General features: G+C 38.6%; 1 protein-coding gene across 1 annotated transcript in view; it reads right to left on the bottom strand.

Annotated features, from left to right (window-relative positions):
- HSD17B12 (hydroxysteroid 17-beta dehydrogenase 12) overlaps positions 1 to 24,737 on the bottom strand; it is a 169,275-nt gene that overhangs the window by 86,460 nt on the left and 58,078 nt on the right. Inside the window, exons 2-3 of the mRNA XM_052652868.1 lie at positions 21,832 to 21,878; positions 18,981 to 19,056 (exon numbers count right to left, since the gene is read on the bottom strand). Of these exons, the coding sequence (XP_052508828.1) occupies positions 18,981 to 19,056; positions 21,832 to 21,878 (123 nt within the window). The remainder of the gene's footprint in view (positions 1 to 18,980; positions 19,057 to 21,831; positions 21,879 to 24,737) is intronic.

Below are 24,737 nucleotides of genomic sequence, written 5' to 3'. Positions count from 1 at the left end.
ACCATACTCAGGCTCCCCCCCCATTTAACGCAGTAATCTACCATACTCAGGCTCCCCCCCATTTAACGCAGTAATCTACCATACTCAGGCTCCCCTACCATTACCATGATCTTTAAAGTGTACTCTAAGTCTCCTCACTACAAATTCTGGCAGCTTGGAGCCAGCCAAGCAAAAGAAAACTGCCTGGTGAACCAACTTATAAAACATTTGTTAAGTCTGAAAAATGTTAAAGCAGTTCAGTAAAAAGATCAGATGTTCAGCAATATATATATATATATAATGCATATAAATTATATATATAAATTCATATGAAGTACTAAAAGTTAAGACATAAAAATAAAGAGGTAGCTTGCAGCCTCATTAGATGTTATTTTTTTTTTTTTACTTTTTGCGTTTTGTTTTGAAAATGGCACAGGAGGAATTAAGGTCTTAGGTGCCAATTCTGAATCTGCTAATGTGTAACATTTGCACGTGATCTTAAAAAATGTACTTAATATCTCTTCATCAAAGACCCTGAAAGAAAGAGCAGTGCTATGTGTATGCCAAAGAAGCTATCAAGAATATGAGTCCACTCATAATATAGATCCAACAGAACTTTACACACATGCACACGTGCTCCAAAAAGACATACACAGGGTTGTTCCCAGTAACATCACTGACAGGAACTACCCAAATGTCCATCACCGATGGAACAGACAACTAAACTTTGGTATATTCACAAAGGAATGAAAATAAATGAACTATAGCTCCATTTAAAAATATAGACAAAACTCACAAGCATAATGCTGAGTTGAAGAAGCCGAAACTCAAAAAAATACACACTGTATTATGCAATGTACAGAAAGTCCAAAGAAGTCAAAGCTAAATGATAATATTAGAAATTAAGACAGTGGTTATTTGGGGGGAGGAAAGAAAGAGTAATAATCGGGTGGGAATATGTGACTCCCTCAACTTCGTGTTCACTCACTAACCTGTACATGAGTATTTTTACTGTTTTTGCTATATCCTAAGTTTATATTTGTTTTCAGTATTAATATTTATAGGCATGTTTCTGTTACAAGGCTTCCCTTGTGGCTCAGCTGGTAAAGAATCCACCTGCAATGTGGGAGACCTGGGTTAGATTCCTCGGTCAGGAAGATCCCCTGGAGAAAGGAAAGGCTACCCACTCCAGTACTCTGGCCTGGAGAATTCCATTGACTGTATAGTCAATGGGGTCGCAGAGTCAGACACGACTGAGTGACTTTCACTTTTCTATTACAAGACAAAAGCAAAATTAATGAATATTTATAAAGTGTACCTATGTGAAAGTTTTAGTGTTAGTCTCTTGGTCATGTCTGGCTCTTTGTGACCTCATGAACTGTAGGCTGCAAGGCTCTTCTGTCCATGGGATTCTCCAGGCAAGAATATTGGAGTGGGTTGCCATTTCCTTCTCCAGGGGATCTTCCTGACCCAGGGATCAAACCTGGGTCTCCTGCATTGCAGGCAGATTCTTTACCACTGAGTCACAGGGGAAGCCCTAATACTTATAAAAGTGTACCTATACCATACCAGAAGTACCTTTTTTTGAAGATAAGGCATATCCAAGTGATACAAATGTTCTACCACACCCTGCAAATGAAACAGAATTTCTCTCTAGATGTGCTGCTTAGAAAGACTGTCAAGGATAATAGAGGCTGCAAACTCAAAACGTCCTCAGGGACCAAGCACTTTTCCCAACTGTGTGAAGAGGGCCTGGTAAAGTACATACACAGGCACTGTGCGAGTGCAGAGGGGATGGGACACACGTGACAGGACAGGCTCCACCTAAAGGGCAAGTAGGTCACAACTCCAGCTGACAGCTGCTCTACAGAAATGCTGGGCGTAGGGTTAACAGATCATTTGGATTTTCAAAGACATAAATTAAGATTTATGTAATTAAGCGACAAGCACTGATTTTTTTAAAAGAAAAAGCAGCCCAAGAAAACTCATCTAAAAGGTACCTGTTGGAGATAGCAGAGAAGACTATTATGGGAACAAGTCCTTATGGTACTAGCAAGAAATGTCAGATTGGGGTTCAAGATACCAGCAAAAGGTTGACTTTTAGGGAAGAAAACATTTCCTCCTTTGAAGAGGAAAAAGTCTAGGCATATAGAGACATATGCTGAGTAATTGGGTCCTTTGGTAGAAGGAAACAACAAGGAACAGCAGAGAAGGTGTGGGTTTCCAGCAATGGTTTCCAAATGGTTTCACTTTAAACAGGCTCTTTTATCAAAAGTCCACAGAACTCCATGTACAAACCGATCAAAGCAGGGTGGCCAACACTGAAGCAGAAGGAAAGCTGGAGTCCCACCCATGAGGGTGCCCCATATTTTACTGCAAGTCCAATATCCACCTCTACAGACCACGACTAAAGACACACCAAGGATGAATAATGGCCTTCTAGAATCTTCCATGCCACTCAGAAATGGAAGTCCAAAACATGGATTCTCTCTATACTCAAGACACCATGAGAACCTATATTAATACCATAAAGGATAACTTGGGGAAAAGGGGAGAATAATGAGAAGTGTCACCTAGGAGTGGAAAGAGACCTAGGCCTGCAGTTAGTTGGTCTGTAATTAACATTCACACTGCCTACTATGTGACCTTGGGATGGTTCTAACAATCAATTATGAATGTTTATTTCACCACTTATTCAGGAAATATCTCAAACATTACTAGAAGACTATTTGCTTTTAGTCAAAGCTTGTTTTAATATCAACAGTTTTATATAGTTACATTAGGGCTTTCCTAAGTCAAAGTCCTCCTTAAATACACAGTTAAATATGGCTTTATCTTAAAGAAAAAGAATACATCCATTCAATCAAAATGCTCACACATCCTTTAAATGATCCAATGATAATAAATGCAATAAGCAACTGCATTCAAAAATAGTTATAATGCAAATTTAGCTTAGCCTGTTGTTTGTTCTCTTGATGCTAGGTTATTCTGACATTAAGTTTTTGAAATGTACCTCCCCAAAAGTTATCATTCAGTTATCAGCCACACCATTCAAAGTATATTTAAGAACATGGGGGTAATGGAAAACACAGTGGAAGAAGCCAAAGATCTGAACCCTGTCCACCTCTGCCATTAATTAGCTATGACCTGGCTTCTCAGAGTTGGTTTCCATATTAATAAAGGATTAATAAGGATTTTAATCCATCAGTGGTTTATAAACAGAGATGCCCTTTTAAAACAGTGTGGAGTGTGCTTTTCAAACTACATATACCTAAACATGATTCTGTGTATTCCACAAAAGTGAATATATTTATATTTGTGGCTTAATATTTTAATCAGTTATGGAAAAGTGACTGCATTTTAGATCTTATACATCTCTACAGCATTAAACAGAATGAATGTATAATAAAAGCTGACTCTATATCAGTGTTCTATTACTAGTAGACTGATGTTATACAGTATTAATTCTATTGTTTTTTAATAACAAAGGAATAAAGTAGTTCAAAATTTATGATATTTCCTGTCAGTTTTAATGGACTCCTCTTTTGATTCCAGCATTAGATACAGCAGTACATTATCTAAATTTGATCTGTAGTTATTTTAAAGATGATCACGTAACATAAATTATACATTTAATAACTGATGGCATAAAGAGATTATTAAAACAATAGATAATTGACAAGAAGACACAGAACTTCGCTTGCCAGAAAAATCAAGATAAAATGAACCTTTTCCATAAAGCTTTCAAAAATACTTTGTGATGAAAAAGAAAGCAATCCCTATATAAGACTACTGAACTTTATGTTTTAAAGAATATGCCTTTCTACAAATTCTTTTATTAACGCTGAAGGCTGTACCCCAAATTACAATTATCCACTTAAAACAACAACCAACAATTTAGAAGTGGGAGGAGAAACACCAATTATCTATTTAAATGGGAGCCATTTCAGAACACCTTGGTCCCACACTTCCCTAACCAAGAAAATGGTTTCATACAAAAGTCATGGAACCATCAATAACACAACTGGAAAGACCACTTACTGTTTTAAAGAAATCACACAAACATAAGCAAATATTTTAATTACAAGGTATAGCTAGTGTCTGGCCATGGAGCAGCACACTCCCACATGCCTAGTGCCAGCTGTAGAATAGCAACACGCAAGCAGCTGCCTTAATTGGAGACGCAGACCAACGCATGCTAATTTGGCAGAGCCAACTAATTGGTAGGTATGCTACATTTCTAACAAAATACCCACCCATATTACAGATGTTGTTCTCTGCTGGAGTACACGATTGGTAACAAACAGTAATGAAGTTGAAATCAGCTACATTTGGTGAAATTGTTTAGTTGGACAGCTTTAGAACACGATCCTGCATTAGCTTAGAAAAACACTTGTGCCATAATTGGAACGTCAGCTAAATGTCAAAAGCATCTTTCTGTGCAATATTAAGAATATGATGAGGTTTCATAATGACTATTCAGCCAACAAAACAATACTTCCTAAGTGGACGCATTCCCCCAATTAAGTGGCGCCAGGCCCCATGCAAACATTTGCAAAAGAACTGAGTCCTTTTTTCTCTTCAAAGTTTAATACAGACCAAACATTTATAGACCTCTGCAAAGATAGTAATTATGCTTACCAAGAAATCTATGATGGTAGGGGGGAAATGGGGAGGGGATCTTCTGCTTAAAGCCATGATGGTGTAACAAAAACCAGATTTACTCCGTCACTTTTAAAAAAATGATAAAATATATGAAACAATGGTTTTTAGACACTGGACAATAGGCAGTTCAGGAGAGGAATACCTAATAAAAGGGAAGTAAATAAAGTGACCCTTACGGTTGCCCTAGTTTACTGCCCAGTTAGGTTTCCTGGACTGGAATGAAGAAAACTCACATAGATACCAGCAGTGTCCCCTGAACTGAGAAAACAGACTTGAGCACTTGGGAAACACAGAGTCTGCAGAATTAGCCGAGTGAAGAGAAAAAGTGAGTGAGAACAAGAGTAAGAAAGATTGTGCGTGTGTGTGTGCGTGTGTGCGTGCGTGTGCATGTGCGTGTGTGTCAGTTGACAATCAACACATCACTTTTCAGGCAGCACTCCCCATCTGCACATGCGCATCTATAGACCACGTAGTACACACTGGGCAGTTCAAACCCATCTTGTTCTCTCTCAAGAGAGGGAGAACATGCTGTAGTCTTCTCGTCCTAGAAATTAGAGGGTGATTATTTTAAAAACAGATAAGGAAGATATTTAAAAAGATCTAAATTTTTATATAGAGAGAAAAACACAATTTCTGGATTAAAAAAATATACACTAACAGGATTAACAGCAGATTAGACACTGCAGAAAAAAGGTTAGTAAATGTAAAGATATAGCAAGAGACACCATCCAAAATGAAATACAGAGAGAAAAGAGATTGAAAAAAGACGAAAGAGCACACTATGAGTGAGCTGAGGGACCACTTCAGTCAGTTTAATATACGATAACTGAAGTCCTAGGAAAAGAGTGAGGGATAGAACGAATATCTGATGCACTAACCACCAAAAGAATGAGAGGAGACTTCTTGTCAGACACACTGCAAACAGTGGAACAAACAGGTAAAGTACTGCGGGGGAAGAAAGAACCTGTCAACTTAAAATTTTATACCCAGGGAAGATGTATTTCAAAAGTAAAAGTTTTTTTCAGATACACAAAATGAATGTCAGCAGCAAACCAACACTACAAGAGAATGTTAAAGGGCATCTTTCAAACAGAAAAAAAGGAAAAAAATCCCAATTTTAATCTATTTACATGAAGGGATGAAGAGCATCAGGAATGATAGTATGTGTGTAAATATAAAATACTTTAAAAATAAATTTAATTGTCTTTAAAATACAGTTGACTAAGGCAAAAGTACCATGTTACACAGCCTATAACACACAGAGGAACAGAATGTATGGAAGGGAAGTATAGGATCCTCCGGTTCATATGCTAACATGAAGTAGGACACCGCGATAAGTTAATGCACCCTACAAAATTAAAGCCAATCACTAAAAACAAACAGAAAAAGATGTACAGTCAATAAGCTAAGGAAGAAAATGATATGGAATAATAAAAACCAGGCTATTCATCCAAAAGCAGACAGGAAAAAAAATTACAAAAAAGCAAATGAACAGATGGGAAAAACTCAAAGGAGTAAGTGATAAATTTCAATTCAATTATATCAACAATAACATTAAAAGTTAATGGCCCGAGCATACCAATTAAACAGCAGAAATCATCAAATGGGATAAAAAATAAGACTAAAGTTATGCTGTCTATAAGAAACCCATTCTAAATATAAAGTGCATATAGACTAACAATAAAGACAGAAAAGGATATATCATGCTAACACTAATCAAAATAAAGTTGGACACAGTAGATTTCAGTGCAAAGAACACCACTATCAAGCAACTGTTTAAATCTCAAAACACCTGTTCTTTTCTGACTAGTAAGTACTCATTTAAATCTGAGAAAACTCAAAAATTAACAAACAAGGACAAAACTTCTAATGCTTTACATATGGTGAGGATTTCAGAAAAATCATTCTCCAAGAAATGATCAGCTCAAGCAGTGACAGTTTAAAAAGTCAGACAGACATCTGACTAGCAACTAATAGTTATTTGAAATTGTACTAATATAAACTTAAAATATGAAATATTTGTAATAATTGGTAAGAACCCAACTTCTCCGTAAACCTCTGATTAAGGTAAATACTTGGCCAAATTAGAACTGGTTTTTAAAATATGTCTTCTTTCTGACCATATCACAGTACAAAAAATAATGCATTGTAACATTTCGTTCTATTTAGCTTTTAAATTTTCTACCCAGGTTTTACCAGTTAGCTGCATTATCACTGTTTCCACACACACAATTTAAAGTCATGAAAATTGATATCTTTATTAAAGGGTTATTAGCTCTTCTAAATTACAGACAGTGCTCCAAATCATCTTATCTTAATCACTCTTCCTATCTCCTGGGTATAACTTTTAAACGCCATCTCTGACAAACCTGGTGTCAAAAATGATTGTACTGCTCTGTAATGTCATTGGAAATAAACCTCTAAAACTCTTAATTGGCCTTAAGACACTATACTAGTATCATGGTGAGTTAAATAAGGAGGAATGTTTGGTTAACTGGCCAATTTCTGAATACTAAAATTCCTAAAGAAAACTCTAATTAGGATATCAAGTTCAGTGTGGTTATGTGCGTCATCTTATACTAAGAGAATACAGTTAATACATTCTAAGTTATAAGCGAAAGTGTTAATTTGTCATCTAAATATATATGTATACACACATATACCTATATATAAATGGGCTTATAAAACATATTAAAGTCTACAAAGAAAGCTGATGAATTAAGCCATTAGAAACCAGTTGTTGCAAAGAAACTTGATCTTTGATAATATAATCTTCTCTTAAGAAGAAGACTTTAAAAACAAGCTATTCTGTGCCTTCAGTTCCTAACCTGGCCAGGTTCCTTATCTACCCACAACACTCTCACTTCAGAACAACCAGTTATCTTTTTGAGTTTTTGTGTTGACTTTTGTTGTGCCCTTGAAACATTTTTTTAACAAAAGTTCTTGCTTCTGAGAAGGCCAGATTTCATAATCATTAGTATTTCTTGCAGCTGTGCTTTATTTGAATTACTGTCACTCCAAACCAGGACAGTAATCATTTCTTGTCTTGGGCACCTATGACTTATGTTTATATTTTGCTGTAATCACTAGTCTCCTGGCAACTCTTTATGATACTGCCTGTGAAAACATTAGCCTCAAATTAAAAATAATAAAATTATTTAAGATATATTTTATATCCAAACTATCTCTGGTGTTTCCCAGATAGCTACTGGGCATCATCTGGCTACCAGGAAGAACTAGATATATTATACCCTGTATCTTTAATTTAGCTTAACTCTAAATAAGAGTTGCCCTGTTTACTAAACCCATAATATGGGCAGATCCATGAAGTAACTAATAACGAGTATGGCTCAACACTTGTACATTTTTCAAGGTAGACAGAATATATTCAAGATCTTATGAAAAGGACTGGCACAACAATGCAAACAATATGATTTCTAAATATCAAATACTCTGGTTAATTGGTGGCAGGTTTAAAACACCCTTTATAAAGGTCCCTGGAGATTCATTTACCAGTGTCTTTAGTGTCCATCATAAGGCTTGTGCCCTCGGGATAATCACTGACTGAATCAGTAAGCGGCTGAATATTATACTCCAATAGGGGATTCCATTCTGACACTGTTAACTGCTGTAATAAATTAACCAGAGACCACCAGTCTTGTTAACAGGTGGTTTCTACTTCTCCTTCAAGGATGCCGAAAGGCCAAGCCATAAGCTGGAGGTGAGAAAACTGGGTCTCTAGGATGAAACGTTCAAATGATAAAGGCTTGACTATTATGGACTCATGGGTCAGGCTTCCTGTCCAGTGTAACCCAACAGCGCCACTAAGAGCGGACTCTAGACAGAATGTGTCAGGGACCGAAGTCAGTATTTGTAAGACTATTTTACTTGAAAATCAGACATCTTGTAAAACCAGGCTGCTAACCCAAGATCCAACGGAAAGAGAATTAATTTTGCAAGACTGAATGGAACCCACGAGGGAAATTTAATTGGTTTTGACAAAACCTCTTTCTCCCTTTCTCACTAATTCTCATGGTGTCTGGCTATACTTGGGCATACTGAAATGAAACACTCTTTGAATGATGTATTGCTCCAACCAAGCCCTCTGGATTCAGGAAAAAAAAAAAACAAAACACAACAACAACTGAGAAATCTCCATACAGCTTATAAAATGTGGCAGACTGTATTTTCCAAATCAAGATTTTATTTTCAAAAAATATCTCCCTTCCCACATGTTCTCCAAAGTTACCACATCACTCCCCCATCAAGACGTGGCATCTTCTCCTCTTCGATTGAATCTGAGATGGCCCACCATCGCTTTGACCAACACAGTACAGCAAAATTAACACCCTATGAATTATGAGAGCAGGTAACCAAAAAGACATCAGCTTCTGCCTAGTTCTCTTAGGACATGCACTCTGGGGAAAGAGAGCTACCATGTAAGAAGTCCAGCTACCATGAGATGAACATCCTGCAGAAGCTACATGGAGGCACTGAAGTCAACAGCCCCAGCCACGTCTAGTCTGCAGTCACATCCTGCCGCGGCAGCAAACTGCGAAGCCATCTCAGATCTCCCAGACCAGACAGATGTGTTCTCCCTCAGCTATCACTGATGACCTAAATAATGCCCTGATGGGTAAAAGAATTGTTCCCCGAGTCTTGGCAAATTCCTGACCAGCACAATTTGTGCGCATCTCAAATGGCTATTTTACACTTGTAAGTTTGGGTAGGTAGTTCGTTATGTGGCAATAGTAACTTGAATATACACTAGTAATTTGTTAGGTCAATTTCTAGATGGGAATCGTACAGAAAATATAACACATACTCATTGGTCTTGTCTGCAAAACTAATCAGAATAAAGGTCAAGTATTACACATGTCTTTACTGAGTTTTTTTTTTTTTTATATTTATTTGGTTGCAATAAGAGGGATCGTCTATCTTCATTGTGGAACATGGGTCCCGAGTTGCTGCATGTGGGACCCAGTTCCCTGACCAAGGATCGATCCCAGGTCCCCTGCCTTGGGAGCATGATGAAGTCCCAGTCCCTGGACCACTAGTGACGTCCCAAGTCCTTTTACTTTACATGGTGATGTAATTATTTAGACTCAGGAGGAATCTACCTTTCTCCTCAGTTCAGTTCAGTTCAGTCCAGTTCAGTCGCTGAGTCATGTCCGACTCTTTGTGACCCCATGAATCACAGCATGCCAGGCCTCCCTGTCCAGCACCAACTCCCAGAGTTCACTCAGACTCACGTCCATTGAGTCAGTGATGCCATCCAGCCATCTCATCCTCGGTCGTCCCCTTCTCCTCTTGCCCCCAATCCCTCCCAGCATCAGTCTTTTCCAATGAGTCAACTCTTCGCATGAGGTGGCCAAAGTACTGGAGTTTCAGCGTTAGCATCATTCCTTCCAAAGAAATCCCAGGGCTGATGACCTTCAGAATGGACTGGTTGGATCTCCCTGCAGTCCAAGGGACTCTCAAGACCACTAGTGAAGTCCCAAGTCCTTTTACTTTACATGGTGATGTAATTATTTGCATAGGCTCAGGAGGAATCTACCTTTCTCCTACCAGGATATAAATTAGATTAAAGCATTTATAACTATCACCATGCCAGAAATGTTTCATTTAACAGTACCTCTCAATTAGGCATGACAAACCCACAAGTGAGGAACAAGGATTACACTCCCATATGGGGAAACAAAGTTTCAAAGACCTCCCAGTAAACCATCCTGGTACCTCCTCTATGACTTGAAGGGAGTCTTACGGGGAGCACAGAACGTCACTTTCTGAAGGCCAACAACACTGAGTTACTTGGGGAACTTGCAGTGAGATCACAGGTAATATGATCTTACAAACAGGCAAAATCGGTAGAGGCATACTGGATGGTCTTCTTGGTTCCTGATGGCTTACGACCTTGAAATAGGTGAACTCAAAGGGCAATAAAGATATTTTTGGCACTACAGAAGTGGTAAAAGAAATATGTGACTCTAGGGGATACATGAGATTAACTCTATTCCTACAATCATACAGTTCTAGCTTTATTAAAGATAAAACAAAAAGATCTTTAGGTGTTCAAGAATGTTTCATATTCCTTAGATAGATGAAAAAGCTAAATACAGTAAAGCTCCATATTAACAATACTGATGGCACATCAAAAAAACACGGGTCCAACATGTTGGGTCAAATCTGCACTTTAACTGCACAGATACGATCATAGGTCAAGACTGAAAAAGTGAAACTGATATTGTTCACCTTAACCTATTCCTCTGTTGACTATTTACCAGGAAGAGTTACCAGTAAGTTTTCTAAAAGCTTTACATTTGAAGAAATTTGGGGGCCATCCTAAAGGTTTTCACCCTGACATAAGTCACACAAAAGAGACATCATATTTGTGGTGACTCAAGACGGTAAGGAGTCTGCCTGCAGTGCGGGTGACCTGGGTTCAATCCCTGGGTTGGGAAGATCCCCTGGAGAAGGGAATGGCAACCCACTCCAGTATTTTTGCCTGGAAAGTCCCATGAACAGAAGGAGCCTGGCAAGCTACAATCCATGGGGTTGCCACAAGTTGGACACAACTGAGCGACTTCACTTTCTTTCACTTTCTTTAATCGAAGACAGAAACGTTTTTGAAAGCAAAGTTGATTAAACTGTATGCAATGAGAATGATCGATTGCTGCATAATCATATGAACTATTAACATTCCCTTCTTTATAGTCTACGCACCATTAGGCTGCTCTGAAAGCCAGTCTCTCTTGCACTGTGCTTTACTGCAAGTAAAGCACAACTCAACTCAGAGTCTGACATTTATCCAGGAGTCTTTTTTCTTTGACAAATCAAAATCAATAAAAATACTTAATATATTCATAATCCTGGCTAACAATGATAATAAAATAAGCTTATTATATGTGTGATGACTTCCAGCTTGTCTTAATTCAACAAGTGACAGGTAGCCTTACAAAGAACTGTAATTTCATCAAAGCAGTCAATCCTGGGAAAGCATTTAACCACTGCTGGCAAAACATTTAGTTCCCTACAATGTTATATATAATCCTTTTAAATTTTTTTCTGAAGAGCTTTGATGAGTAGGCTGTCCTCCATGTACACAAGCAATTACATCTCAAGGCACAGAATCCCCAAATTTACATAATAACAGTAGAGAGTTAGATGGTGAGAGGAGCCCTATTTCTCTCCACTTGGTTTCTTTTTTAGTCTCCTCCTTTCCTGCGTTCAGGAAAGACTTCTCCAGTGAGACAAGGAAGAAAGAAGGATGAATTCACCCACTGGAGTGAGTTTAAAAGCTGGAGAGAGAGCTTCCCCAGCGGCTCAGTGGTAAAGAATCCACCTGCAGTGCAGGAACACAGGAGACATGGGTTCCCTGGGTCGAGAAGATCCCCCAGAGGAGGACATGGCAACCCACTCCAGTATTTCTGCCTGGAAAATTCCACGGACAGAGGAGCCCGGTGGATCACAGTCCATGGAATTGCAAGAGTCAGACACAACTGAGCGTGAGCAAGAAGAGAGACAAGCTAGCCTAGTTAAACAAACTTGCTTGGCTTCTGTTTCCTGACTGAACTCTGGCTTGTACAGAAACTGGTATCAGAAGTGGAAGCCTGAAATACAGACCTCAAGAGACTTTTACGTTGGCTTGACTCCATGCCGCAGCAACACTATGAATGGTGGTTGCCCGTCGTTCAAGTACCTACTGAAGAAGTGCCTTAAGAGACGAAGCAGCTCCTTGGCACAGACCTTTCAGTTTGGAAGAAATGACGACTACAAAGACTGGAAAAGCAAGTCAAAACCACAAGGAGACATCATCTCACACCTGTCAGAATGGTGATTGTCAAAAAGAACACAAATCACAAATGTTAGTGAGGATGTAGAGAAGAGGGGACACTCCTAAACTGCTGGTGGGAATGTAAATTGGCCCAGTCACTGTGGAAAACAGAATGGGGGATTCTCAAAACACTGAAAACAGAACTATGTTATGACCCAGCAATTCCATTCTTGGGTATATATCAGGAAAAAAAATCCATTCGAAAATATACATGTACCCAGTGTTCACAATAGCATTATTTACAACTGCCAAGATACAGAAGCAACCTAAGTGTCTATCAACAGATGAATGGACAAAGAGGGAGTACACACACACACACAAACACACGAATACTACTCAGTCATAAAAAATAACAAAAATTTGCTACGTGGAGCAACATGCATGGACTTGGAGGATATTATGCTAAGTGAAATAAATCAGAGAGAGAAAATACTGTATGATATCATTTATATGTGGAACCTAAAAAAAAAATACAACAAACTAGTGAATGTAACAAAAAAGAACAAGACAGATAAAGAGAACAAACTAATGGTTATCAGTGGGAAGGCAGAAGAGGGAAGGGGCAATACAGCGGTAGGGTATAAAGACATACAAACTACTATATGTAAAATAAGCCACAATGATATATTGTACAACACGAAGAATACAGACAGCATTTTATAATAACTGTAAATGGAGTATAACCTTTAAAAATTGTGAATCACTGTCCTACACCTCTAACATATAATATCATCCTTCAACTAAAACTTCAATAAAAAACAAAGACTGCAGTATGTGGCTTCTTCTAAATGCACTGGGGCTCTAACAGAAAGAAAACGACAAGCTTGGGTCTTTAACCTTTCGAGATCACATTTATGATCTAGATCCAGAGAATTTTTATGGCAACCCCAGTATAAACTTTTATGTCTTATAGCCACAGAGCTCGCTTCACTAACATCCCAGATTTGAGTGTGTCATTTACGGAATTACAATAGAAGTTGAATTTCACAGACTCACCACATTTCATGGATGAAAGTGAAGCAGAATGAGAAAGAGGGAGACCCTGAAACCGGAGATGAGGATATCTGCGTGGACTCTGTCGAGGCTAAAGAAATGACACACACGCTGCCCCTGCAATGCTACTCTGAGCTTGCCCTACCAGGAAAGAGAAATAGCTTTCTTTCTTGTCTCTGAAGAGATTAGCTTTCCCTGGCTTGAAAATCCTGTAAAAACCTCACCATAAATATAAGGGTAATTCATTTGTAGCAGAATGCCTCTTCTACTCAAGACCTAGCTGAGGAGGCCTTATTACTATCCAGAACATCCCTTATCACCACCCATAAAAGGGTTAGATACTGAAATTCCCTGGAAGCACAAGTACAAAGTCTAATCCACGAAGTAATAACTTATACACAAAAATAACTGTGAAGTTTTTTTTTTATACAACTGGTATAGATCTCATATGTATTGGTAGAAACATGGAAAAATGTATTGGTAGAGATCTGGAAAAATCTGGGTGTGAACAGAGTCTATGAGCAGTAGACTAAGGAAAACAAAATATAACACCAGACTGGTGGTGGTTTAGTCGCTAAGTCATGTCCTACTCTTGCAACCCCAAGGCCTATAGTCCACCAGGCTCCTCTGTCCATGGGATTTCCCAGGCAACCCTGGAGTGGGTAACCATTCCTTTCTCCAGGGGATTGTCCCAACCCAGGGATCGGTTACGTGAGTCACTTGTGAAAGATTTAGGATTTAAAGGTTAGTTTCTACAGCTGAAAAGAGGTCTTAAGAGTTAACTTCGACTCCACGATGGCCCACATTTGATAGCATTGCTGTTGTTGTTCAGCTGCTAAGTTGTATCCAACTTTTTGCTCTCACTCAACTGCAGCACGCCAGGCTCCTCTGTCCTCCACTCTCTCCTTGGAGTTTGCCCAAACTCGTGTCCATCGAGTCGGTGATGCCATCCAACCATCTCATCCTCTGTCGCCCCTTCGCCTTCTGCCCTCAATCTTCTTTCCCAGTTAGCCAGCTCTTGGCATCAGGTGGCCAAAGTACTGGAGCTTCAGCTTCAGCATCAGTCCTTCCAATGAATATTCTGGGATGATTTCCTTTAGGATGGACGGGTTTGATCTTGCTGTCCAAAGGATCCTCAAGAGTTTTCTCCCAATACCACAATTCGAAAGCATCAGTTCTTCGGCATTCAGCCTTCTTTATGGTCCAGCTCTCACATCCGTACATGACCTGTGGAAAACCACACCTTTGACTATATGGACTTTTGTCAGCAAAATGATGTCTCTCCTTTTTAATATGCTGTCTTGGTTTGTCACGGCTTTCCTGTCAAAGAGCAAGCATCTTTTAATTTCAAGGCTCCAGTCACGGACTGCAGTGATTTTAAAGCCCAAGAAAATAAAATCTGTCACTGTTTCCAATTTTCCCCCTTCTATTTGCCATGAAGTGAAGGGACCTGTTGCCATGATCTTAGTTTTTTGAATGTTGAGTTTTAAGACAGCTTTTTCACTCTCCTCTTTCACCCTCATCAAGAGGCTCTTTTAGTTCCTCTTTCTGCCTTTACAGTGATATCATCTACATATCTGAGGTTACTGACACTTCTCCCAAAAATCCTGATTCCAGCTTGTGATTCATCCAGCCTGGCATTTCTCATGATGTGCTCCACATGGAAGTTAAATACGCAGGGTGACAATATACAGCCTTGTCATACTCCTCTCCCAGTTTTGAACCAGTCAGCTGTACCATGTAAGGTTCTAACTGTTGCTTCTTGTCCTGCATACAGGTTTCTAAACAGATAGGTAAGGTGGTCTGATAGTCCCATTTCATTAAGAAGATTCCACAGTTTGTTATGATGCACACAGTCAAAGGCTTTCTCATAGTCAATGAAGCAGAAGGTGTTTTTCTGGAACTCCCTTGCTTTCTCCGTGATCCAAGGAAAGTTGGCAATTTGATCCCTGGTTCCTCTCTTAGAAACCCAACTTGTACATCTGGAAATTCTCAGTTCATGCACTGCTGAAGCCTAGCTTAAAGGATTTGAGCATTACCTTGCTAGCATGTGAAATGAGCACAATTAAATGGAGTCTGAACATTCTTTGGCATTGCCCTTCTTTGGGACTGGAATGAAAACTGACCTTTTCCAGTCCTGTGGCCACTGCTGAGTTTCCCAAATTTGCTGATACACTGAGGGCAGCACTTTCACAGCATCATCTTTAGGATTTTAAACGGTTCAGCTAATAAAACAGTAGTAGTAGTAGTAGTGTTAGTTGCTCAGTCGTGTCCAACTCTTTGTGACCCCATGAACTGTAGCCCGCCAAGCTCCTCTGTCCATGGGATTCTCCAGGCAAGAATACTGGAGTGGACTGCCATTCCCTTCTCCAGAGGATCTTCCCGACCCAAGGATCAAACCCTGGTCTCCTGCATGGCAGGCAGATTCTTTACCATCTGAGCTACAGAGGCCACAACTTTTCATGGCATAATGTAGAGTCAAGAACCCAAAGGTTTAAGGAAGTAGAAACGTTGGAGTACATCTACCATGGCAATTTGCACACACAATCCCTCCACCACTGAACCCCCAAGAGGGCCCAGCAGATATCTCTTCACTGAAGCACCAACTTGTTTATTATATGGGCAAGAGGTCTAGGTGTAGCCCTTTATTAGTCTTCCAGTCATAAAATTCACTGTGTTGCTACAATATAAGAACTCCCTATTTCCTTCCTCCAGCCCCTTATTTATTGCGTTCCTCCAGCCCCTTATTTACTTCCTTCATGGTACTTACCATAAACTGCAATTATTTGTCTTTGGTTTTGTTTATTATTTTCTTCCTATTTGTTTCTGTATCCTCCACTTTCACGTCATTCCACGAGCACAATGACTGCATATATCTTGTTCACTATTGTATCTTGACTGCCTGACATAGTACATGGTACACAGGCATTCAATAAAGATTTGCTGAAGGCATAAACAGAGTCAGTCTGTCTTTGCCAACGTTAAATTCTGGTCCTTCCTTCTTCCGGAATACATACATTCCGGAAAATATGATCCCCTCACAGATGATTTACATCTGAGTTGAAAACTTATACAAATATATAAATCTCCTCTGTGTATTTATTTTTTCAGCCTGAAACAGATGACCTGATTTGCTGATATCACCTCTCCCAGTAAATTTATATTATGCCCAGAAAAATATTTTTCAAAATTTTCAAGGACTAAAAAAAATTTTTTTCCTCATAATAAAGGTCATTTCAGTGCCTTCACCATCTGTTTCTGCATGAAAAATGTTTGAACAGGATCCTGTCTCTTTCCAGAATCACATTTCTGCCCACATTCATGTCACCTCATATCACAAGTTAACAAAATTCTCAAATGCCATTAAAGCATATCTTCTGACTCATGGGGCAATGTTTGTGCAGCCTGGAGCACTTGCTGTGAGTGTCATGAGGAAGCTTTTCTTGCTTCTGTATCAAATAGGGGGTGGAGTCATTCATAGTACAGCATTTCAAAATTCGATGTTCCATTTAATCAAAAGCTTCTACTTGCAGCCTATGAACCTTTATTTCTAGCAACTACTAAGTGCTTTCACTAACAATCAGTTTTACATACACTCGCCACAAACATACACACAATGTTTTTATCACTGTAAGAGTTATTAGACACATTTAACTACAAGTAACTAAGTAAGAAACAGTATTAAGATCCAGGCAATATGTTACCATCACCTACTGCATTAAGTAAATACCTCAGACTCCGTAGTGTCACAGGAGCACTCCTTAATTCGAATTCACACCTCAGCAAAACTGCAAGATACTGTATGTCCTGGACCTCCAAGGCTGCATTTACATAGTTGAAACTTTGAAAGTTAAAATCCTTAAATACCAAAGACGTATTGGATATCTCACTTTTGCAAAGATCTGTGCCCTCAACAGGGCTTTAACATGTTACAAAGATCTGTTTTTCACCTAAAGTGTCTCGACATGTAATCTGTCCAACAGGACCAGCTATGGTCTGAGTAGAAATAATAACAAAATATACACCTCACAAGGTTGCTTGAAGGATCAAAGAGGATGATAATACATGTGAGAGAATAAATAAATAATAACATACTACATAAACGTTAGTAGTAGAGAGCAATGTTAATAATAATATGGTATATACAAACTTACATAAGATTATATGTCAATTATATCTCAATAAAGCTGGGACTCTTCTGAAAGAATCAGGGTAGTGTTTTAGCTGGATACTCAGAGAAGTCAGTTAAAGCAAGAATTCTAGAAAATGATAAGCACATGTTATAACCATTTTGACTGACACCATGAGTAAGTGTGATTCATTCACCAATCCTCTGTGTAGGGGACCAAGTCCTTTTCTGAATTTGGATCTGCAGTCTGGAATCCCAGTCTTTCTTACATATACAACACTCCCACACCCATAACGCATTATCTATAATTGCAGTTTCAGTTCTTAACGCAGCAAAAACTTTAACACATATCAAACAGTCCAAACCGTTTTTTCCCCAATATTTTGCATTTTTCTTGTTTTCCGCTAGGTTGACAGCCAATTTCTAAAAGAACTTGCTTTTCTCACTTTTTTTCAGAGCATTCAACTTGGTTATCGTATTCTCCCTTTTACACTAATAATTCATCAGTGTACAGAAAGCTTAATAACAAATGCACCCGGCATAAGTTAAGTCTGAAAACAAATAAAACTGACTGTTAACAGGTAAACCATTAGACCCATAGGAATAAAAGTACACAAGCATCATACCGAGAAGCCTACCAGCCACAAACAGCATATGGGGAACATGAGTTAACACATTTTACCAAGGAAATGCACAGCATTGGTTTAACCATCTGGTTGGTTAACGAGATGTCAGATGAAAAGAGTTTTTGCCATATTATAATTCAGGTCTCAAGCACAGCTGTCTAAGAAAAAAGTCCAAAATAGTTTCTCTCTTACATATATATATGTTAGTCTTTTGCATTTTTCCTCAGTCGTATATGATATACATTTAAAGACAATGAAGTCAGGGACTGCCTTCCCTGGGGGTCCAGTGGTTAAGACTGTACTTCCACTGCGGGGGGGTGCAGGTTCCACCCCTGGTTGGGGAACTAAGATCCCACATGCCCCATGGCATGGCCAGTAAATAAAGACATTGAAGTCAAAGAGCAAAAACAAAAAAAAAAATGTTAGAATAATTAAAAGGAGCAACAGAAAAAGAATGCAGATGTTTAAGGAGAACATAATCCGAGAATTGGATTCTTCACAAAAGAACCTAAATGAGTCAGTAAAATACATTTTAAGCAACTTATAATGGTACTCTATTAATTTGAAAAAACTGATCCACCTTTGAAACACCCCCATTAACAGCAAAAAAAAAAAAACACAAAAAAAAACAAAAAAAGAAGCTTTCTGAAACATAAATAAATACATTAATGCTAGATATCTGCTTGAGAACATTAAATTTAGGCTACCTGTACTCCTTTTGTGATTATAGGGGAAGGGTGATGTGAGGACTTACTTATCTCACTGGAAACCTGGTTCAGTTTGTCCTGTGATCTGCTGATAAGGACAATTTTCATTCCACGCTTTGCTAACTGAAACAATAAAAGAAGACACCGAACAGCTGAATCACATCTCTGTTTCACTTTAAAATGTAAATTAGATATAGTCTCATTTTAAGAAAACATATGATAATTCAAGTTAAAAAACAAATAAACCCCCGAGTGTAATGAATGAGCAAACCAAAATGAAGACTTTACAAAAAGATTCCCCAAAGAATTATTTTTCTCAGTCAAGCTAGTGTATAAAAGTCAATGGGTTTTAGAAAAAGGAAGACTTTTACTTTGTACCTGTCCATACTTAATTTTTTTATTCGTAAGTATCTATTACTTCTTTAATTTAAAAATTAGCTTTAAAAGTTTTTGTCTTAGACTGGGTACATGAAGACTATAGAACTGGCAAAGGAAACTACAGTTAAAATGTTAGGAATTCAAAAAAGAGAACCAATTTTAAAGTTTTTATTTAAATACTATACTTTATGGACTACAAAGGTAAACTAAGATAGTTAATTGTATGACTTAATAAAGAATTTCCTGAGGAGTACCTTCTGTGTACTTCTCCAGTGCCGTATAAGTACTGCACAAAATGAATAAGATTTATAGGAACGTGGTTTCTATCCCCAGAGACCCATAAATATCAGGGCAGAAGAAAAAACACTGATATAGACAGAATTTTTAGTGAACTACTACAGACAGTATATAAATGAGAATAAATTATGTGCTCTGAACTATAAATGATTTAGTAAACTAATTTTCCAGTCCTAAATCCTAAAGTCAGCTTTTATTAAGTAAAAAGTGGTATAGCAAATGAGAAGATATGGAACATTTTTTTATAAAAAATAATTAATATTGGTAATAACTTGCTGAATTAATCTCTTATAAAAAAAACTATAAAAAACCCACAAATATATACCGAGAGTCCTTCTTTTTTTAATTAATGGGGAGAGGAAGAACAAGGAAAAGATCATATCTATTGAAAAACGGCATCTAATGTAATCGTAAAAGGAAAGATACCATTTAAAAATCACCATTTTAAAACTACCCTAGCGATAACTAATTTAGCAACAGATGCTGGGGTGGAAGACTGTTGAGAAATGAGGTATGCATGCAAAGAATCATCCCACAGATTCCTCATTAATTACAAAGGGGGAAAAGGTACTTTTATAATAGAAAATTATGGTAGAGAGCATCTTAGTAAGTGACTTATCTCAACATAATCAATAAAGGAACGAATGGACTTCTTGTGGCTCCTGATAAGATAAACTCAAAAGAATACAGTATCACCAGTGTAACATTCCTGCTAAAAAATGTTTATCACCTGTGCAGCATTTCTGCTAAAAAAATCTACCTTGAACCGCACCATGAGGAACTGAGCAACTGAGCACACATGCACACAATCACGAGGAAACAATCAGACAAACCCAAACAGTAATCTACGGAACAACTGGCCTGGATTTTCCCCAAAATGCCACTGTTACAAAAGAAAAAAGGCAAAAAAGGTGGGGGTGGGGGGCCTGCGCGGAAGGGCACTAGGGAGCTCTCCTGGTCGAGAAATAGGACATCTAGGTGCAATGCATAATCTTTAAATGGTTCTGGAATACAAAAAGCTCTATAAAAGGCACTCCTGGGATAACGGGGAAACTTGAATACAGAGTGTATATTGTACAGTAGTGTGTCAAGTTAAACTTTGTATCCCATGTGTGATCACTGGACTGTGGTTACAAGAGTGAACATTCTAGTTTTCAGACGCTTCATGCTGAAATCTTTAAGGGTGAGTTGTTACAATGCCTGTAAGTCCCAAATGGTCCCACCAAAGTGAAGTGAAGTGAAGTCACTCAATCGTGTCCAACTCTTTGCGACCCGTGGACTGTAGTCCACCAGGCTCCTCCGTCCATGAGATTCTCCAGGCAAGAATACTGGAGTGGGTTGCCATTTCCTTCTCCAGGAGAATCTTCCCAACCCAGGGATCAAACCCTGGTCTCCCGCATAGCAGGCAGGTGCTTTAACCTCTGAGCCACCAGGGAAGCTCCAAATTATAATGATAAAGTGAAACAGGGCAAAATGTTAACAACTGGTGAATCCTGATGAAAGGTATATGAGTGCTTCCTGTATTCTTCTTGAAACTTTTCTGTAGATTTTGTATTAAAAACAGAAGGCTGAGAAACCAAAGGATTTTTTTAAAAAAATGCTTTTGAAAGGATAAATGAGAGAGGCAATGGATCAGCCAGGATCTCCACCACAATCAGTCAATATCTCAGGCTATCGGTGCACCTCTGTGGAACCAGGACTGCTCGCCTTAACAGCACAGCCAGTGCTTCTGGTCTGTATAGTTTTGTTCAAACTATTATGATGTCCTCCCCTTCAGTTACATTATAGACAACTGGAATCCTCTGAGGGTGTCTGTCAATATCTGTCAGTCACAGTCCTTCTTGTGAAAACGATACCATGGGCTAGTCTGCAGATTTAATCGCTCTCTAATAATTTATCTACCTTTTGGAAAATAATCCAAAGCAATTAACTTTCAAGACTGAGAATGGTCCATAGTTACACAATATAAAATGAAATTACACTAAAATGTTCACAATTCCAACTTACCAGGACAAAACGTTTTACACACATTATGCCCCAAAAGTTGTTTTAAAGTTGTGTTTAAGCATAGTATTGCTAACAAGGTAGAAACAAAGTACCTCTATTATATTGTATAAGGCTCTATTGGTGCTTTTAACTTCAAAATCAAAATTACTGTAAGAAAGCATTCTATATTTGTTCTTACATTTTTATACCAAAAAGAAAGTCTTGAAAATGACTTACCTCTTCTGCATATGATTTTCCAATTCCATCAGTACTACCTGTGACAACTGAGAGAAGAAACAAGTAACAGTTTAGTTTCAGAATCACGATGTAGAACTGATCATAGTTAAGACCCACCAATTAGACACAAGAAGGCCTGTGTGATACAGCTGCCTCTTGAACAACACGGCTTCGGACACCGAGGGCCCATGTGTATGCGGATTTTTTCCAATAAATACATAGTACAGTACTACAGGATCCAAGGTTAGTTGAATCCACAGATATGAAACCTCAGAAGCAAAATCTCAAGATACTGAGAGCCAACTGGCAGGTTTTACTTTGATTTTCGACTGCATGGAGGGTCTGTGACCCTAACCAACCGTGCTGCTGACGGGTCAACTATACTTTGATGTAAAAGATGGAGCAATTACCAGTGGCTCATTATTAGGAATAAATACCCAGCACAAAGCTAAAAATAAAAAGACTGCACTTCCAAGGGCTGACAAGGATGTAAAGCAACTGGAACTCGCATACAATGCTGCGAGTTGTATAAATCAACACAATCATTTTGGAAAAATGACTTTGCATTACGTCCAGAAATAAACATGCCTACCTATGACCTCACAATTCCCAAGAGGTAATAGCAACATCATGTCTATCAAAACAATGTCCATGGTAGCTTTACTGAGGCACAGTTGTCCAAATATTAAACTACAAGAGAATGAGTAAGTAAATTAAGGTATATTTACACAACAGAACACTAAATAGCAATTTTTAAATAAAAGAACTATTAATACATGCAAAAGATGAACAGACCTCTCAGACATTATATTGAGCAAAAAAAGCCTGAAATAAAAGTGTACAAGCTGTTTTGATTCCATTTATCCAATTCCAAAAAGGGAAAAACTAATCTATAACGATAGAAGTTAGAATATTGGCTACTCCTAGGTAATGGGGTAGATGACAGGGAAAAGGCATTAAGGGAACCTTCAGGATGTAGGAAATATTCTATATCTTGATGTGTACGTGTGTATGTAAAAATGCATGGAGCTGTACTATTAAGTACACATTATGCCTATTATACATTTAAAAACTTTAAAATATATTTATAGGTAGTAAAAATCGAATAATATCTATTTCTTCTACGAGAAAGCATATTTCTCTTTAAAGCTCTAAAACCTTATGTAGCATAAACATCTGAAAATGATAACGGGTCAGATCACACCAAGGTATCTTATCTCTAAAATACTGGAATCGTGTTTAACAAATTCATAGCATGGTTGTGAGTGGCATCCTGAAATGGGCTTCCCTATGGTTCAGACGGTAAAGAACCTGCCTGCAGTGCAGGAGACCTGGGTCGTAATCCCTGGGTGGGGAAGATCCCCTGGAGAAGGGAACGGTTACCCACTCCAGTATTTTTGCCTAAAGAATTCCATGGACAGAGGAGCCTGGTGGTCTACAGTCCACAGGGTCACAAAGAGTTGGACATGACTGAGCGACTAACACTTTCCCTACTTTTACTATTCAGAAATATGGCAAACATATCTAAATTCTTCCTAGTCATATCTTTCATAATCATAATAGAATATGAAATAATAAAACAGGTTATGAAACCACATCTATGTCTGTCTCCATCTCTACCTCTCCCCCTCCATCAGCTCTGTGCTTAGCCGCTCAGTCATATCCAACCCTTTGCGACTCCATGGACTGTAGCCCACCAGGCTCGTCCGTCCATGGAATTCTCCAGGCAAGAATACTGGAGTAGGTTGCCATTTTCTATCTGCTCTATCGGCTTCTCTTTTTCTCCCTCTGACTCCCTCCTTCTGCCCTCCCTGGCATCTGTTGAATATAGTAGATCATACATTTAACTTAACCAGCCTGTCACTGGCTGATTGCATCCTCCTGATGTCATTTAACATGTTCTTCTGTCCACTAATTGGAGAAGGAAATGGCAACCCGCTCCAGTATTCTTGCCTGGAGAATCCCATGGACGGAGGAGCTTGGTGGGCTACAGTCCATGGGTTGCAAAGAGTCGGACACGACTGAGAGACTTCACTTTCACTTTCTCTGTCCACTAATAGTTAGGTGATCAAATTCAGGTTTAATTTTTGGGGTAAGAATACTTTATAAGCAATAGTATGTACTTCTATCAGGAGGCACATGTTTGCTAATTTTGCTTTTTGTTACATAAGCAGCCATTGATGTTCACCACTGAGATACAATATTTAATTAGAGACTGCAAGATGGTGATACTTCCATAAGCCTCTTATCCTTCTCCATTAGAGGGCAGACGGAATGAAAACCACATTCACAGAAAACTAAACAAACTGATCACATGGACCACAGCCTTTTCTAACTCAATGAAACTATGAGCCAGGCCACGTAGGGCCACCCAAGACGGATGCGTCATGGTGGACAGCTCTGATAACACGTGGTCTACTGAAAAGGGAATGGCAAACCACTTCAGTACCCTTGCCTTGAGAACGCTATGAACAGTGTGAAAAGGCAAAAAGATAGGACAATGAAAGATGAGCTCCCCAGGTTGGTAGGTGCCCAATATGCTACTGGAAATCAGTAGAGAAATAACTCCAGAAAGAATGAAGAGACGGAGCCAAAGCAAAAACAACACCCAGCTGTGGATGTGACTGGTGACGGAAGTAAAGTCTGATGCTGTAAAGAGCAATACTGCATAGGAACCTAGACTGCTAGGTCCATGAATAAAGGCAAATTGAAAGTGGTCAAACAGAATATGGCAAGAGTGAATACTGACATTTTAGGAATCAGTGAACTAAAATGGACTGGAATGGGTGAATTTAACTCTGATGACCATTATATCTATTACTGTGGGCAAGAATCCCCTAGAAGAAATGGAGTAGCCATCATAATCAACAAAAGAGTCTGAAATGCAGTACTTGGATGCAATCTCA

The sequence above is a fragment of the Budorcas taxicolor genome, chromosome 15 (assembly GCF_023091745.1).
Source record: "Budorcas taxicolor isolate Tak-1 chromosome 15, Takin1.1, whole genome shotgun sequence".
In the NCBI taxonomy this organism is placed as follows: domain Eukaryota; kingdom Metazoa; phylum Chordata; class Mammalia; order Artiodactyla; family Bovidae; genus Budorcas; species Budorcas taxicolor.
Note: the sequence above shows the minus strand (reverse complement) of the source record. Positions and strands in the feature narration are given on the sequence as shown.